The 19,635-nt window shown below is 37.5% G+C and overlaps 1 protein-coding gene across 5 annotated transcripts in view; it reads right to left on the bottom strand.

Annotated features, from left to right (window-relative positions):
* Nucleotides 1-4,665: 4,665 nt before the first annotated feature.
* LOC134792939 (plectin-like) overlaps nt 4,666-19,635 on the bottom strand; it is a 64,879-nt gene continuing 49,909 nt past the window's right edge. For 3 of the 5 annotated variants that reach the window (XM_063764411.1, XM_063764412.1, XM_063764410.1), the window contains exons 9-11: nt 19,293-19,401; nt 13,818-13,877; nt 4,666-9,052 (exon numbers count right to left, since the gene is read on the bottom strand). In XM_063764411.1, the coding sequence (XP_063620481.1) occupies nt 8,822-9,052; nt 13,818-13,877; nt 19,293-19,401 (400 nt within the window). In that variant the 3' untranslated portion in view covers nt 4,666-8,821. Of the gene's footprint in view, nt 9,053-13,817; nt 13,878-15,226; nt 15,284-19,292; nt 19,402-19,635 lie in introns of all 5 variants that reach the window. The other 2 variants (XM_063764413.1, XR_010144484.1) reach the window with 2 other exon arrangements.

Here is a 19,635-nt window from a genome sequence, read left to right as displayed (position 1 = left end):
GATCTTTTCGCATCCACCAGACATTTAATTTAAGACTGATCTGTGTATGCTGTTTTTCTTTTACGGCTCGATAAAACTTTTTTCTATTATTAAATTAGCAATCAATTGAATAAATGTGAAGTAACAATGGTTTACCACGAGTAAAGTTTTGACCCATTTTTTTGTGTAGGTAATCGGCGTAACGAGGCGAAATTTAAATGACTAGTATTTAAGTACTGTGATTGTAAATATTGCCGATGAGTGAAAGGTAAAGTATTAGGGCATTCTGTATGAATTTTCTTTAAATGTCGGTATTGTATCTATTGGTGTCTGTCAAGGACTTGGTTTATTTATATACTTAGTTCACTATGTGTAAGTTTCGTAGTAGATTTTGGTGTAATCTGACAGATAAAACCATGTCCTCTGATATCCACATCGCTATCGAAAAATTCGAAGACGCGAATACTATTCATTTGTTTTCTGCGCACGAATTGTTAACTGTGTAGGATAACGCAATATTAGGTACCCGCGAGTAGACATTTTTGAGTTTTACCGACCACTGACTAACAGGCCGCCGGACGGTATCGGCCTGTCAGTTGTTCGGAACTGTCAAAATTTTGTTCTAACTGACAGGCCGATACCGTCCGGCGGACTGTTAATCAGTGGGCCCCTTTAAAAGGGAGCTAGAAGTTCATTATGGACAATTTTGTAATACTTTGTTTTGTCGATATGTAATGCAAACTGGATCACTGAATGGATGTGGTATAATATGTTGACGTTATATTAATTGATTTTTGTTTCATTAAAAAAATTGTATTGACAAAATCAATGCTGATTAGAAAGTTGACCTACCAGCAATAGACAGAAATCAATTTATCCACTTGTACAAACATAAACTGTGAGAAACGTTGATTTTAATAAAATAATACTATCAGTATGATAACTGGTGATTTTGTAGGTCTTGTTTAGACCGATTAAAATTGAATTGTCTATCAAGATTGTGTAGAAGCGTCACGAGTATTGCGGCAAGCCCCAAGCATGATCTTACTTAAGTAACATACTGATAGACCCTGTGCACACTGGCGTTTCTGACCGGCGGGCCTTAGTCAATTCTGCTTTAGTCTGTACAAAGTAGTGTCACCGACACCAGTGCGTGTAAAATCAGAACTTAGTTTCATTCCTTGTTGTATAATAAGTTTCCACTTATTTATGAATTACACGATGCAGGCGAGTCCTTCAAATGCATTTCGCACCCTTGCGGCTGGCACACGACGTATTTATTGATGTTGTATATTAGACTTATCATGAAATCGAACAAGTGAATTTGGATTTTACTGTTTTGAAGATGTATTTAATAATTATATTGTAGTTAATGAGATGAAAGGTGTGCGTGCGATGATATGAGAGCGATGGTATGTCGTCCTAACGTTAGATAGGGATACTTAATATGTATGTGTATTCATAATATTCGATATTCGCAGCCCACTGACTGATATATCTGTAATATACGTTTAGGGTTAACCATTTTGTTGGGCCAACGGTTCTATTATAATCACGTTATCGTTGCCTACTGTTCCTTCTTACGTTACTGTTTCTGAACTGTAATACATTTAAATCGCTTTGCCAATGAATTGTTGTGTCCACCATAGGCTACATAATAAAAAAATATTGTGACTATTTATTACTGCAACATTTAATTGTATCACCTTTGGCTTGGCTCATTTTAGAATAATGGCAAAATTTTCACATAAATGATAATTTATAATTGATAAAGGAACAGTCTTGGAAAAAAAATCTTAACTTTCATACTTAAAAATAATTAAAATGAAATAGATCTTAAATGTGGAGGTACTCCACGGAAATTTGTTTTGTTCTGTGGAGGTAAGAAATACTAACTTTTTTTTATCAGGCATTTCCTAAATATTTATATTTCTTGTTCATATATTGTGTTCTGTCTTAATTTAAAAATTGTAATTATGTTAGTATAACCAGTTTATTTCTCTCATATTACGAACTGTTACGCAAGTTGTTGTACTAATCCCTGACTTAACACATATTTCCGCCCAGGCGGCTTAGCACGGTCGCGTTTTTATCCCTTGTCACCATGCCTGTCACGTTCTAACAAGTATGTAAGTGCGAAAGGGACGCGCAGAGTGATAGTCGATAAAAATGGAACCGTGCTGAGCCCGCTGGTTTGTTAAGATTAAAGTATAAAATTGTAACACGATATATTTTATCAGCACTATCATACTTATATTTACAGTAAAAAATCTAGCTAATGACCCTTAGAAACGCTGAGCATTCAGAAAAAAAGTAGTGGAAAAATTGTAACAATGAAACATGTAATATTATGTTAATGGATATGTCAAATAAATGTCTCAAACATAATCCTTTATGGTTTTAATTTACTTGATCTGCATTCAGTTTAAGCTCATCTCATTGGTGAAACAGTAGCTGCATAACATTTCTGCATCCATAATTCCTTTGGTCCGTTTTCATAACTATGGTTTTCGTAACTGACTGCCAAAGAAGATTAATTTTTCCTATTTCATAATTAATTATTAAACAAGAATTTACTTTCTGGTTTCGTAATCGAGTTTCGTAACTGGTTATGAAATAAGATTTTTTTTTCTGTTTTCGCCTGGATTGGCTACGAAATATGAATTATTTTTCGCTACTTCGTAATTAGTTATCAAACAAGAATTGATTACTCTTTTAGTAATCGAGTTTCGTTATTAACTTCGATATATTTTTTGGAAGTTAAGTTCCCCTTTTGTTGCCAATTTACCATGTGAGTGACTGACTGGGTAAATTGACTACAAAAGAGAAGAGAGCAACATCCAGGCTCTTTCTGTACCAATTTTGATTTTTAAAAAAAACTTATATACAATAAAAGTACCTACATAGATATCCCTACAGTAAATTAGAGAAAATAAAAATACGAATATTGTAAATCATCTACTTAAATTTTCTAGATTTCTATAGATACAAAAGCTTGTTAAAACAGAGTACCCTTAGTAACAGTAAAATAAAAAAAATATGACCTAACTTCCTTTAACAAAAAATATAATTTTCACTTTGTAATAATTCTTCTTAGTCTAATCTAATACATAAATGGAGCAATAATCTCAACGGAGTGCCCGGTAGTTATTTTGTGTCGTTTTACACGAAAAAGGTACTAAGTGTATCACACGAAAATGTCCAATTATGAAAAAAGAAAAAGTAATAAGTTTTGATAATTAATTACGAACGAAGAAAAAATACTCGATTACGAAAGCAGAAAGTGAATTCTTGTTTGATAATTAATTATAGTTAGGGAGGCGAATAGGGGAATTTTCGGCAATACTCGAGCGTGGCAGTTTAAGATATGAGAGATACCTTAGACCTAATAGAACAACCTTGTAAAGTATTTAGCTCTATATGTAGTGACGCGCGCCTAGGATAGACGATCAGATTAGTAAAAAAAAATGGATAGTCTGAAATACTCGAGCGCCTCAGATTAAGATATTGGGGGTTGATTTTAGTGTTTAAAGACTAAATTTAACTAATCTGACGATAAGTCCTTGACGCCGCCGAGTTATAGGGTCGCGAACTTGTAAAAAAAAAACGTTAATCCGGCATTCTCGAGCGCGATTTTTTTATTTTTTATTTTGAAGAATATATTCTAAAACTTACTAAAAATACAAAATCTGCCGGTTTCCGCATGACCGGAAGTGTGGAGGAGCCATTTCGTCTTCCTAAGAACGCGTTGCGGCATATAAGTCGCGAACGATACAGTTTACAAAAAAAAAGTTTAAATAAACAAAAAAGGTAATTTTATTGTCATTCTTAAATTCCCCGTTTTATCAAGGAGAAAGAAAGGAAAAAAAAAGAAACCAAAAAACCTTTTTCGGTCAGATTAAGAGAACCCACCAACATTTTTGTCAGATTAAAAAAATATGCTTTCAGGATACCGAGATAAACCTCCCCTATGAAAATCTGACGCGCTCGAGTATTTCAAAAAAACTTTTTTTTTTTTGCATTTTCAAAAATTCATCGTAACTTATCGTCACGTCGAAATCGTCAGTTTTTTTAAAGGAAGCTTCCTTGGGGCCTACTTAACACCCCTTCCGAAAATCTGACGCGCTCGAGTAAATTTTTTTTTTTTGCATTTTTGACTACTTTATATGCCTACCCCCACCACGCAAACCGGCAGATTAGTATACCGTTGTTATCAGAGGCACTCGGGGCATACGTAGTATGAATATCTGACGCGCTCGAGAATGCCCAAGTAACTGTTTTTTTTAACATTTTTGAAAAACCGTACACGCCAAACCCACCGCTAAAATGGTTTTTGCCATACGAGCTTTTCTTTTCGAAATTATTTTATCTTTCGATTTTGATAGGTCTCGACGGCGCCGTTGAATTACGCCATTTAGCTACCTCGCCTCCCTAACTATTATGAAACAGGAAAAATAAATCTTCTTTGGCAGCCAGTTACGAAAACCATAGTTATGAAAACGGACCAAAGGCCATAATTAGATATATTTAGTGCTAAATCAAGCACTTGTAGTTTACACTGAAAAACCGACTTTATTGAAATGAAATTAGAGTAGAGATGTCACTATAATTTTCGGTGTGTTATAATTATTTTTTGAACTGACTACCACTTACCACGTTTGGATATAGGAAATAAAAGAAGAGAAGTAGATTTCTGAATATTTTATTTACACATTATTTACATCACATGATTTCACAATTTGATTCTTAATACAAACTTAAGTATTCAGCTACGGATAAAATTTGCATTAACTGGGCATTACAATTCCAGAAGTGTTCCGATTCTTACAACATAATCAACAGTGTTTAGCACCTGAAGCAAGCGACGTGTTTGGACGAAGCGGTTACTGACACTGAGGCGTTTGTACTATTACTACTAGGAGTACTAGGTTTATCTACGTAACACCTAACGTCCTGTTTGTAAGAGGGTGAATCAAATTATTGTGTCACTCCATAGCGTTACCATGGTTAATAGGTCGTTTTACGAAAGCTGGCGCTGAATTTCTATGGAAATTTTTGATCGTTCAAACCAACGTTCGAAAAATCTACAAAATGAGAAATCCAGCGCCAGATTTATGAGCTTTTATGAATTTACAGTCCGGTTAGTTGTCTAAGGGAAGAATTACCGTTATAATCTGGATTGTACGGTAATAAAATCTACCAAACATGCAAATATGTATGTGATAGTTAGAACTTTATAAGCCATTCATAATGGGCCATCAACTAAGCAAACAGTAGAGCATGATCATGATGCAACATTTCTTCTAATAAACGGTACAGAATATCAACACAAAAGTTGATCCACCCGAGGCCAAACATTTCACGTGGCTAGAGTAAAATATTACATGAATAGGTGTGATAAGCCAAAGGGAATTTTACTATGGTGGCAATTGAGGCTCAGGCATACCTCTTGACATACATATAAACAATTAACGCTCAATATTTCAAACATTAACAACGACAACTAAAATTATCAGTCTCAAGTGTTGCAATGTTGTCAGCTTGCAAATATTAACCCTGTTATTCATAAATCTGAATATACCGTTATCAGTTAAAATGGCATTATAAACAGAGGGCCTACAGCGAAAACCGAAATTCGCAAATTGCGGGGATTTTTCTCTTTTACTCCAATGAAGACTTAATTAGAGTGACAGAGGAAGATGCCCGCAATATGCGAAGTTCGATTTTCGCGGTTATAGCCGTCATGTTAACTGAAAAGGTCGTTTATGAATATTAGCATTAGTTAACTTTATTACAGTATTTTTACGAAAGTAGTACTTATAACAATAAATACCAGTGCGTGGCGGTTCACATAATTAAATTAAATTCAAAATAATATCGTATTTTGAATAAAGGGAAATTGTAGTTACACCTCGTACTTTGTACTTTTGTATGTTATACGAGAGGAAAAATACAACTAAAATTCCGACAAAAATATGGCCACACCCAATTAAAAAATGATTTCTGGTAAAGTATCATGAAAATATTGAATTTGTTACCATAAAAATGATATGTAGCCGTATTATAAAGTAAATAAATAATACCAGTCTGACTAGACGCAAAACAATTCATTAGAGCCTGCCACCCATCAAAAGTTTAACAATTTTTTCTAGCAAATTACCAATTTGATTTGTTATAGGAAGTCTTCACGTGATGGAACTTAGAATATTCTTACAATACCCGCGCTGCGATCTACATGGCCTAGCACTAATGGCACTTATAATTATTGTATTCATACAGAAAGTCTCATTGAAATATAGTTAGTTACACATTTCATAGTATTCAATTTCAAAAATAATTTACGAAAAGTTGATTTTTAAATGCTCCTTAGGAATGAAAGATATAAATTAGTACTTAATATTACAAATAGTAAGAAACGAAGCAAAACCTATTATGGGAAAGTATTTTCAACTGCGAAAAGTTAAAAATACAAGATACATATTATATCATTAAACATAAAGAAATAACCTGTTTGCACGCACATAATTGAGATCAATCCAGTGTGATCATTAGTAATCCAGGTCCCTTCGATCGAATTACAACCATTCCTTAAAACATCTAACATTCACTATCATTTAATTTCTTAATTCGACATAAATTTGCTTATAAATTTACATAGAGTTTTTTGATTTATTACATTAGCATTAAATGTCAATTTCTTGATAGATTTCCCTAGATTTATTAGTCTTATTTAATATAAATTCATTGCCATCAATTTTAAATTACCAAGAGAGCGTAGTCTTTTTAATATGGCTTCGTATATCCGTTTCATTTCTACAACTTATTTGTACGCACTATCTACGGGCAAGCTTTATAGGAATAATCTGTCATGGCGAGGACGGAGAACTCCTACAGATCAAACTCAAACCAACGCTTTATAGGGACCGAGGCGTTTTCAGTTCGTCATCAACAAACATATTTATGGAAATCTTATTGTGATGACATGTAAAGGTCTTCTCGGTCCTCGCGCTTAGTCTGAGTCTAGGTAGTTAAACTCAAGCCAATGCGCTTCATAGTGCGACATAAAATAGTAGAAATTAAATAAAATGGAACTAAAAAATGTCCATACTAAATTGCCATGTTTAAGCATTTTACGTCAAAAACGTGATAGTTACGTAGGAAGTGGCGCCCTCAATAATTTTCTACAATTTCTTGTCGGACTATACAACGGAGACCGAAAAATTTTCAGTTGTTCATCAACAATATTACAAACAAACATTGAAATTTCAGAACATGACATATCAGACCACACTTTTAAAGCGTATTATACACCCGGTTGTGATGGATGACAAGTTAAAATCGCCCCGGTCCCGGCTGCGCTTGGTCTGAGTGACCTCTATACATATAGACCTCTCTTCCGTAGTTAAACTCACGCCAACGTGCTAAATATGAGGACACAATTGGTTTCAGTCGTTTTTTGTGATGTGAAGTTAGCTTAAAGTAAGGACCAGCACGTAGAATATCGTACATTGACACGTCTGTTCCTTATCTCTATCGCACGCGCGTAATTATACTGCTGCTGTGCCCGAGCGGGATAGCTATATACTTGTGCGCGGGTGACAGAGATAGGAACAGGCAGGTCAATATACGAAATTCTTCGTATTTTGCGTCCTTACTCTAGGTCCCAGGAACACTTGGTCTGAGTCTAGCTACTTATACCTATACCTCTTCGAAGCTAAACTTCAATAAGCTCGACTGCTTTCTATCTAGGTATCTTGCAATTATCTATGCTAAACATTTCATGCAACTTGATGCAACAAATTAGTTTCTAATGGTACTTAGTTATTTGTGCTTTTTATTATAACATTTCGTAATTATAATTTAATATTTTAAATTAGTATTATTTCAATATTTTCAACGTGTACTGTTTATCGTTTCGTTTAGAGCGGCGAAAACCTTCATTTGAAATGTAATAAGTAGAATAAATTGACGATTATGACCAGCATAAACGTATTTCGATTAAATTAAATGTCGATTAAACGTTAGTATCATGGGAGATTGCTTAATTGACAAATATTTATCGACCTATCTATCAAACTTCCGTGCACATAAAACGTAGTATTCGTTTGGCACCAAACACGTATACACGCTCGCATAATGTCATTCAATTCGATCTCAGTAAGGTTGCAAAAACCTTTATCACTCGTACACTATCTACGTGCAAAAAATACATTAAAGATAGTAAAGAATCTCCCCAAGGCCATCGAATTCTTATCGATGCAAACAATGGGAGTCTAGAAACCGTATCGTCGGTTCGACTTGTTTTACACAATATTCTTAAATATATACATACATCAATGATATAAAAGAAGAAACAGTCCAATCAAATCGTATCCCAATAGGGTATGGTATTCACCAAATTCCCCAGTGCGCTTCTCAAAAGCGTGATCGAAATATGCGTAGACGTGGCTCGTGCGACGCTCTCGCTCCTAGAGGACGAGCTAGATTAAATAGTGGTTCTTAATTTTTTTGTGATAAGGAACCACTCGATATTTTTATTTTGATAGGACCACCAACTCTTTGGAAGTAAACACCTACGACGAATAATGAATGTCAACAAGAGGTTGTACATATGTACTTATTCAAATTCGGGGACCCTTTCGGTGTTTCCACAGTAACCACCAGGGGCCCGCGTATCACTGGTTAAGAGAGATCCCATACTGGCATCGGCGTCCGTTCAGCGCTATGGAAAATGGTGTCACAGCGTATTTGCGTCAACGTTGCGTCAAGCATCAGCCATAGAGTCGACTAGACGCCGAAGCTCATGATACGCGAGTGTAGGATGGCCCTAAGAAACAGTGATTTAGGCGGTGGTGTGGAGCGGCGCCGGGGCGGGCTGGACGGGCCGGCGCGGCTCGGCGACGGCGGCGGGAGGGAGGGCGACGGCGAAGGCGAGGCGCTCGAGGCGGCGCTGCAGCGCGGCGAGGCGCGGCCAGGCGCGCACCAGCGGCTGCCGGCCCGCGAGCGCGCCCAGCGCCGCGTCCAGCGCCTCGTAGCGCAGCCGCCGCTCGCCCTCCGAGCACGCCGACAGCTCCTGCGGACCACCGATATTTAGGGCTGATTTAGTCGGCGCGCGAACTCGCATGCGATTTTAGTTACATTGCGGACTGTTGGTTACTTCCAATTCAACCGAACGCTCAAAACCCGCAATGTAATGAAACTCGCATGCGAGTTCTCGTATCGTCTAAATGAGCCATTAGGCTCGGTTGCACCAAACCGTCTGTCACCGTTAAAGGATATATAGGAATTTTCATAGTTCTCAACTGAATGATGTTGATCAGTCTGTCGAGTCTGGTTGGTGCAACTGGCGCTCACTCTATTGTCACATTTACGTCGCGATTAGTTTCGCCTCTTTACATTTATTTGTCATTTAGTTTTCGGGCGGATGTAGGTGGCGTTGTCCAAATGAAATAAACAAATGTCAACATTTTTATTTAATAAGCGAACCCATACAACCATTTCCAGTCGCCGTTACGACGCGGTGTTGACACATCTTGTGTCGACACCGTCTGTTTCGGTCACAATTCCAGTCGCAGAGTCGTCGCCGTGTCGACACAGTTACCAGAAATGGGGAAGGGTCGACACATGACACAAAGTGACATAAAGTGTGGTCGCCGTGTGCACACATTGTTTCGGGTTTGCGACTACTTTATGCCAAAATCATTCGTTCATTCGTTCATTTTGTTCCTGTCAAATGGAAACTGTCAGATGGAAAAATACTTAAATAAAAATAAGTGACATTAATACGCCATCTCTAAAACGGATTACAAGACGTAATTATATATTGTTTGCATTTATATTACAATAGGACTTAAATTATTATGGGGAATTAAACTGCTCGAGTGATTTGATAAACTAAGTGTAATATAATCAACGCGCCACCACATTGTTTTAGTTTAGCCGGAAATGAAATAGTTTACTTCTCAGTGCCTGTGTTCATAACTATATTATTTGAAGCATTTTTAGTACTTCGATGCGTATACTATACTTAAATAACAGAAATAACGCTTTACATACTACGAAACTTGTTAATTATGATGTATAAATATGGTTTAAGGCTGAGAAATATTGCAGTCACAAAGTAGTTGCAATGTTTCGACTTTGTGTCGACTCTGTGTTGACACATGACACGCGCTGTCAAAAGTAATAACAAAGTTACTGGTATGTTACTAGATTTGCAAAATGGCTCCTTGTGTTGATTTGTTTTCAGATATTCTCAAAGTGTAAAAATGCCGTGGTCAGAGATGGGCATTAATCGATTAACTGTTTATTCGACTAATTAATGGAATAAAAAAAGTTAATTCTCAAATTTTAATCGCGATTAGTTTAGTCGACCTAACATAGATTGAAATTGAATTAATCTGAATATTAATCGAATAAATTATCGATTAAATCTCGATTGAAAGTTGACAGGGGGCCATTTTTGTACGTAAAAATAATAGAAATGTCTTGCATGCAGATGGTAGCAAAACACTTTGTCATAAAAGTCGAGATGGGTGTCGATATATAGGTTTTAGGGAGTGCCGATTTCGAAAATAATGACCATTTTGGAATCCGAAATGGCGGCCATGCACTGTGTCATAAAAGTCGTCATGTGTGTCGTTTTATACGTTTTAGGGGGCCCCAATTTTGAAAATGATGACCATTTTGGAATCCAAAATGGCGGCCATGCACTATGCCATAAAAGTCGTCATGGGTGTCGTTTTATAGGTTTTAGGGGGCGCAGATTTCGAAAATGATGACCATTTTGGATTCCAAGATGGCGGCCATGCACTATGTCATAAAAGTCGTCATGGATGTCGTTTTATAGGTTTTAGGGGGCCCCGATTTAGAAAATGATGACCATTTTGAAATCCAAAATGGCGGCCATGCACTATGTCATAAAAGTCGTCATGGGTGTCGTTTTATAGGTTTTGGGGGGCGCAGATTTAGAAAATGATAACCATTTTGGATTCCAAAATGGCGGCCATGCACTATGTCATAAAAGTCGTCATGGGTGTCGTTTTATAGGTTTTAGGGGGCGCAGATTTCGAAAATGATGACCATTTTGGATTCCAAGATGGCGGCCATGCACTATGTCATAAAAGTCGTCATGTATGTCGTTTTATAGGTTTTAGGGGGCCCCGCTTTCGAAAATGATGACCATTTTGGAATCCAAAATGGCGGCCATGCACTATGTCATAAAAGTCGTCATGGGTGTCGTTTTATAGGTTTTAGGGGGCGCAGATTTCGAAAATGATAACATTTTCAATTTAAAAATGGCGGCAATGCACTATGTCATAAAAGTCGTCATGGATATCGTTTTATAGGTTTTAGGGGGCGCAGATTTCGAAAATGATGACTATTTTGGATTCCAAGATGGCGGCCATGCACTATGTCATAAAAGTCGTCATGGATGTCGTTTTATAGGCTTTAGGGGGCGCAGATTTCGAAAATGATAACATTTTCAATTTCAAAATGGCGGCAATGCACTATGTCATAAAAGTCGTCATGGATATCGTTTTATAGGTTTTAGGGGGCGCAGATTTCGAAAATGATGACTATTTTGGATTCCACTTTTATGACAAAATACGTAGCCGCCATCTTGGATTATAAAAATATCATCGTTTTCGAATTCTGCACTCCCTAAAACCTATAAATCGACATCCGTGACGACGCAAGTTATCTTTATTTTCAGATCTAACAAATTGCTACAGAATACAAAGGACAAAAAAGAAGCGAAGAGGTAATGAAACAAGCAAAAATACAGATGATTCCTCGACGCAATTGGGTGATTCTTAAATTGTGTCCAGATTTTTTTTGTCATAAAAGTTTTTATTTTTCACATATTACTCTCACAAGTTCCGTGACATTTCGACCTTGTAATTTTTTAAGTAAATGTTTTTGTTTATCTATGAGGATCTCACTAGAATAGTATAATCAAGGTATGTTTATATTTGATGAATGAAATAGTAACGCAAAAAATATATATATTTGTGTCTTATATTCCTGCCGAAGACTTTTATTTTACCTTTTCCTTCTACACAAGTTTGGCCAAGTAATAAGAATTTAGGGCTCTCAATTTTATTTTGACTTCTACAACAGTAAAGCTATGAGGCCATGTTTGGTATCGTTTTCGTATAAATTCGCAGTACCAAATTTAGTTAAGGTATCACATTGACACCATTCCGAAGTAGAAACATATAAACTTATTAAAATACTTTCTTTTAAACTCCTCTTCACGCTTAAACTGCTGAACAGTTTTAATTTAAATTTGGTACACATATATTTTGAGTCCCGAGACAGGATATAATAAGTTATCTCAAAAATCATCCTTTAAAGGTGTGAAATGAGGTGTAGGGGGGAATTCAGAATTGACTTCTTGAAGTTAATACTGTTTAAGTTTAGGTTTGAAGTCATGTTTTTTCATCATTTTTAACTAAATCAAAGATGTAGACCATCCCAAATTTCATATAAATCGGTTCAGCGGTTATTGATTTCCCGTACAAATTTCCACGCCACTTTTCACACCTTCAAAAGATGATTTTGGTTATAAGATCTATCCTATGTCCTGTTCCGGGACGCAAACTATTTCTATACCAAATTTCAACGAAATCGGTTCAGCGGTTAAGCGTCAAGAAGAGTTTCAAAAAAACCGGCCAAGTGCGAGTCGGACTCGCGTATTAAGGGTTCCGTACATTAAGTCCGACTCGCGCTTGACTGCACATTTCTAATAGGTTTTCCTGTCATCTATAGGTAAAGAACTATTTTGTGTATTCAGACGGACATACATACAGACGCACGAGTGATCCTATAAGGGTTCCGTTTTTTCCTTTTGAGGTACGGAACCCTAAAAAGATTTTTTTTATTTTGTGGAATGGTGTCAATGTGATACCTTAAATGGATTCAGCACCCCAGATTTATACGAAAACGATACCAAACACGGCCTAGAACCTTCACTGATATAGATATATCAAGATAAAATTGAGAGCCCTAAATAAACTTTCAAGAGCGGATATCTCAAAAACTATTCAACATATCGAAACAATTGACTGAATAAACTTGTAACAAATTAAATTAACTTTCCTTTTGTATAAGTGGCCATGTCGCTGAGATGCATAGTTTCCGAGATATTATCGAAAAACCGGAAAATGGGACCTTCAAAGCCCCCTCTCTCCCCCCCGCTCAAGGGCTACGGCCGGGGACTTTTGATATGTTCACCTCCTAACTTGTCAAACCGAGTTACGGAGTCAAAAATTGTGTTCCGAGCATTTCCCTCTACAACTTTTGGAGCATTCGTTGCCTGACCTAAGTAGCTTATTGCATTTCTTTAAAAACTTTTCTGTAAAAGGTTGACGGGTGTTGGGTGTTTATATGGTTTCGGTCGACTATTATCATTTGCATTGCCCATGATGACTTACTAGAATTACGAGCACACGAGACACTAATAGTAGTTTGACAAACCTTGGTTTTCAAGAGGTATTTTATATTGACATTTGCTGTCACAAATTTGCTGTCAGATTTAGTCGCAAACCGCACGCAAAGTGCACACAAATGTGTCGACACCTTGTTACGGAAAAGTGTAGACACGGCGACGACACTTTGTTTCGAAACAATTCTAGACACATTGTGTGGACTCTGTTACGACACATCTGACATTTAGTTACCACTTTGTGATTCTGCGACTGGAATGGTTATATGGGAAGCTAACCCGAGTTTTAAACTTAGCAAGTCGAAAGTGGAGTACTTAGTAATTAACATAATACTTTCATTTAATAACAAATTTTGGCTTCATTAAATTAAAACTACATCTCATTTACCTCCTCGACGAAATCCAAGTCATCGTCTTCACCGGTTTGTGCCAATTGTTTTTTGAGCGCCTGAAACACGAGACGGCGTCAAAAACGGTTAACTCGCATACAAATTGACAAGACGATAATATATCGCCTTGTTAACTTGTTCTTTTCACATTAAAATAAAGAAATGGAAACGCAGCAACATGAATGCCGCTAATAAATTTGCAAAACAACTACAGCTATTTATATTGTTATTTACATTATACACAGGTTTGTTATTTACATTCCACCAATTTATTTAACTTGTCGTTTAATAGACCTAAACGATTTATTTACAGAGTTCAGTGTTTATTTACAACAAGTGCAAACCCGGGTCGTCGCGGTAAAGCGAGTGAGTCACTATGTTCTGTCCTATATGGAGTTAGTATTGTATGTTTCATAAAATAAACACTCATACCATAAATAATAATTACAATGTTATTTATAAATTAACGTGTTTCGATTAGTGGATGTTTATCGATTGATAACATTAATTGTGTAGCTTTGTAATAAAATAACGTACATAAATAGCACAATAAGATAATTAAAACATAATGTAATTACAATATAACTGGAATTATAAAATGTGTTAAGCTTGGTTATATGTGTATTAGTAAAATCGTTTGCATCAAAGGTTATTTTGTTATCAATGTATTATTAACAAGTTTGAATGACCACTCACCATCACAATTTTATTATCACTTTCATTCTTAGCCTAATGTAGCGAGCTGCATAAGTGCATACCTACATTATGAATTGAATTCTTTCATAAAGTATTATATATTCATAAATTGGGTATACACTTTTGCAGCTGGATGTACAGTCAACTGCTGAGAAAATTGACCCCCCCCCCCCCCCCCCCCCCCGCCCCTACATTGAAGTTTGTATGCAAAGGTGCTAAGCGAATAGTATTGCTGACTACATTTGTCATAAAATGTTAGTGTTAAAATACAGTAAATGTTTGTTAGTGTAACGGAAACATAGATAGGTGTAGTAATAAGTAGATACATATCAAGAAATAAACCAACACTTTCAACACCAACACGAATGACCCAATAAGATCGAAGGGGTCAAACAAATAACCCTTCAAAAGCTTCAAATACAATCGTTTATACAGACTGACTAAAACATAACTGCATTCCCGTTGCCAGGGAGGTTATGTGACTATACTGAGCAATTTTTACTATGGGACCAACCCCGGAATTGCGAAAGAAAATTTTACCCTCCCATAGAAAATGTATGAAACAGCCAAATTTTTCTCGCGATTTCGGGGTTGCTCCCAATGTAGTTATTTTTTTGGCATCCTATACAGTGCGTAGTAAACCAGGAGAGAACATGGTGACTTGTGCTTCTCTAAAAGCGGTGAGGCGAACCAGCGTATGAGGAATATTAACCTGTGCGTCTTATTCTTGACTCGAGATCGCCAAGCAGGGCCTGAATGGTGTAAATACCTGTTTCACATTAAACCAGTTAACGGCACTAACATTACTGTTTGGTGTAGGAATGCTGCTTAACATACTCGTAGATTGCTGTTCAATAAACTTATGTGAGGAATTTATTACTGTTCGATATTTCGAGACATGGATTAAGGTTATGAAATTAAATTTACGCCGCGAAGTAATGTATAAAATGTATGTCGGAAAACAAAAACGTTTACGCAACATTTATATTTTAATGTAGTCTTTCATAAATCATTAAATACAAAAATGTTATTGTATCTTTATCCACGTTGTGCCGAAGTTGTTATCAACTTATCAGAAAATATATTTATTCTACCAACTTCATAATTAATTATTATTTAAGAGCGCTATTACATTTCGGCGTTGAGCGAGTTTAGGTATTTTACGCGCTGCGGCAGGCCGTGCGAGCTCAGTACGCCGATCCCTTCTACCACACTCGCACTACAATGATGGATTAAACATTCTTGATCCTTCGCGAAGCATATTGAAATCAACCATAACAACACTAACTGTACTTAACTTTTAAAGTTCTAAAACTGTTATTTGGTAAGTACGAAAATACTAAATGCAGTGCAAATGTACATAAGGGCTGTTCATAAATTACGTCATCTATTTTTGACGATTTTTGACCCCCCCCCCCTCAAATCATCCAAAAATCAAGCTTCGGATGAATCTGTTTCCTCCTACGTCATGTTACCATCATCCGATGTCCAGACCCCCCCCCACTCCTCCCATTTGAAACGACGTAATTTATGAATAGCCCCATACTTGTACTTATGAAGGTATATTACTCGAAAGAAATTATAGGTACCTACTCGCTTATTTACATGTTTCGTCATTGCATTTGGTACCTATAGGTTGTAAAGTTTGTATCAACGAGGGTTTAAAAACGAACTGGTACTGAGGATCTGATGATGATTAAGGTGGTCACGGATACCAATCAACCATGTAGTAACATGATTAGGCTCGTTTGATTCGTCTCAACAAGATCTTTGACACTGAAGATACACAGGGTCTGATGATGGAGCTGGAAGGTGGCCACGGGTACCAGTCTATCATGTAACTAAACAACTTCGTGTTTGGGCTCGTTTGATTCGTCTCAACAAGATCTTTGACACAAGACAGTCCTGAGGGTCTGATGATGGAGCTGGAAGGTACCATTACCAATCAACCATGCAACTAAACCACATCTCAACAAGATCTTTGACACAAGGTAGTACTCAGGGTCTGATGATGGAGCGCGAAGGTGGCGACGGGTACCTGTCTATCATCATCAGCTCCATCATCAGACCCTGAGTAGTATCTTGTGTCAAACATATTATTGCGACGAATCAAACGAGCCCAAACACGAAGTGGTTCAGTTACATGGTAGACTGGTACCCGTGGCCACAGTCCAGCTCCATCATCAGACCCTGAGTACTAACTTGTGTCAAAGATCTTGTTGCGACGAATCGAACGAAGCCAAACACGAAGTGGTTTAGTTGCATGGTTGATTGGTACCGGTGACCACCTTCCGGATCCATCATCAGACCCTCAGTACTACCTTGTGTCAAAGATCTTGTTGCGACAAATCAAACGAGCCCAAACACGAAGTGGTTCAGTTACATGGTAGACTGGTACCCGTGGCCACAGTCCAGCTCCATCATCAGACCCTGAGTACTAACTTGTGTCAAAGATCTTGTTGAGACGAATCAAACGAGCCTAAACACGAAGTGGTTTAGTTGCATGGTTGATTGGTACCGGTGACCACCTTCCGGCTCCAACATCAGACCCTGAGTACTATCTTGTGTCAAAGATCTTATAGAAACGAATAAAACGAGCCTAAACACGAAGTGGTTTAGTGGCATGGTTGATTGGTACCGGTGACCACCTGCCGGCTCCATCATCAGACCCTGAGTACTATCTTGTGTCAAAGATCTTGTTGAGACGAATCAAACGAGCCTAAACACGAAGTGGTTTAGTTGCATGGTTGATTGGTACCGGTGACCACCTTCCGGCTCCATCATCAGACCCTGAGTATTATCTTGTGCCAAAGATCTTGTTGAGACGAATCAAACGAGCCCAAACACGAAGTGGTTTAGTTGCATGGTTGATTGGTACCGGTGACCACCTTCCGGCTCCATCATCAGACCCTGAGTACTATCTTAAGTCAAAGATCTTGTTGAGATGAATAAAACGAGCCTAAACACGAAGTGGTTTTATTAGTTGCATTGTTGATTGGTACTGGTGACCACCTTCCGGCTCCATCATCAGACCCTGAGTACTATCTTAAGTCAAAGATCTTGTTGAGCCGAATCAAACGAGCCCAAACACGAAGTGGTTTAGTTGCATGGTTGATTGGTACCGGTGACCACATTCCGGCTCCATCATCAGACCCTGAGTACTATCTTGTGTCAAAGATCTTGTTGAGATGAATCAAACGAGCCCAAACACGAAGTGGTTTAGTTGCATGGTTGATTGGTACCGGTGACCACCTTCCGGCTCCATCATCAGACCCTGAGTACTATCTTAAGTCAAAGATCTTGTTGAGACGAATAAAACGAGCCTAAACACGAAGTGGTTTAGTTGCATTGTTGATTGGTACTGGTGACCACCTTCCGGCTCCATCATCAGACCCTGAGTACTATCTTAAGTCAAAGATCTTGTTGAGCCGAATCAAACGAGCCCAAACACGAAGTGGTTTAGTTGCATGGTTGATTGATACCGGTGACCACCTTCCGGCTCCATCATCAGACCCTGAGTCAAACTATCTTGAGTCAAATAAATACATATAGAATGTCAGGTCGTTTTAAATATTTTTAATCCTGTCCGGTAGTTTATTAAACTGTATCATTATAAATTATAATACTATAAAAACGGTGCTAGGATCAAAGTCTCTCGTTGCGGTTTACACGCACACAGTATAGCGTTTTACACGGCGCCCGCCGCACACAATGATAAAAAACCTCGTCGTCGCCGTTGAAAATGTGCGGAGCCGACCGACACACGTCCTGCCTCTACAAGCTCTGCCGCGGCACTGAGCTGGCGCAGCGCGCGTCATCGGTAATATAGAGTAGTTTTCAAAAAATTGCCAAAAAATTATAGTAGAATTTCATAAACACTAATGTATACCAACAGTATAAGCAAACGTTGCAGATTGCTTGAGTATGAAAATGACTTCGATATTAAGTAGATTTTCGTAGGAATTGACACTTGTTTCGGAGAGAAAATCGAGTTCGTTTTACTTTGATTTTCTCTTTCTCAAAGGTATGTAGGAAAAATATAGTTTGATATGCCTAAAGTACAGGGTATTAGTAATACAAAATAGCCAGGTTTAGCAGAGTAAAATTCTCAACATTTCCAAATAAGAGCTCGCCATTCAGTGCTTCACGGGGTTTTTCGGAAACGACCATCAGAAAAAAAATCATTACTAATTTAATAAGTCCTTTTTCTAATATTTACAACGATATTTATAAAGATAAGAAGACGCTTTTACTGGAACACGTACTCATTGTTTCTAATAATGAGCGCAAAGTCCTGAATTTCGTCGACTAGTATCATCAATTTTGCATTATTTCGACTTTTCTTGTAAGAGCGCTCTTAATAAATAACAATTATCGCCGTATCAATAGAAATTACCAAATATATAAGTCCAGATAGTGTCTAATGTTGTAGCATAGACCGAAAATATACTTTGTTATTTTCAACAACTTTAAATATACGAAAAACCCAAAACACACGAGAATTACTTCTCAATCTACAAAAATCTACTAATCTCAATCTACAATGGAATTATCTTTACATATCATCAGGTGACAAGCAAAATCACTAATTACTAAAATAAAATTAAACAGAAATCGACCTTCTTTTAGTACTAATATGGTTCACTATGGCTATGAACTTGTGGTGGTAATTAGTGAGTTTTGCTTGTCACCTGACGATATTACGTATTGTATGTCAATCGAAAAGTAAGATTGGCGTATTATAAAAGTCCAAAAGGAGTAAGCTAGTGTGTACTCACTTCTACGGACTGGCGGTACTGTTCCATCATGTTCTTGCTGGCGTCCAGCTCGGCCAGCTTCTTCACCACCACGTCCGCCACGCTCTTCTCCGTCACGTCTATCTTGTCTCTGGAAGTACAGTTTACGAATACTTTAGTTCACAATCCCACTAATCCGGGTTAACCGGTTAAACCTGGAATTACCATAGTACCCCAGTACATTGAATAATTTTACGGTTGTACTCACTTGTTTTGTTTTAAGTCACTTGCGCGACATGTTTCGGAGAGCCTAGGTCTCCTTTCTCAAGCACCAACAGTGCGAGCAGCGTTCACGACGGCCGTATATCGCGTACCACATACGCGT

Source organism: Cydia splendana, chromosome 8 (genome assembly GCF_910591565.1).
Source record: "Cydia splendana chromosome 8, ilCydSple1.2, whole genome shotgun sequence".
NCBI lineage: Eukaryota > Metazoa > Arthropoda > Insecta > Lepidoptera > Tortricidae > Cydia > Cydia splendana.
Note: the sequence above shows the minus strand (reverse complement) of the source record. Positions and strands in the feature narration are given on the sequence as shown.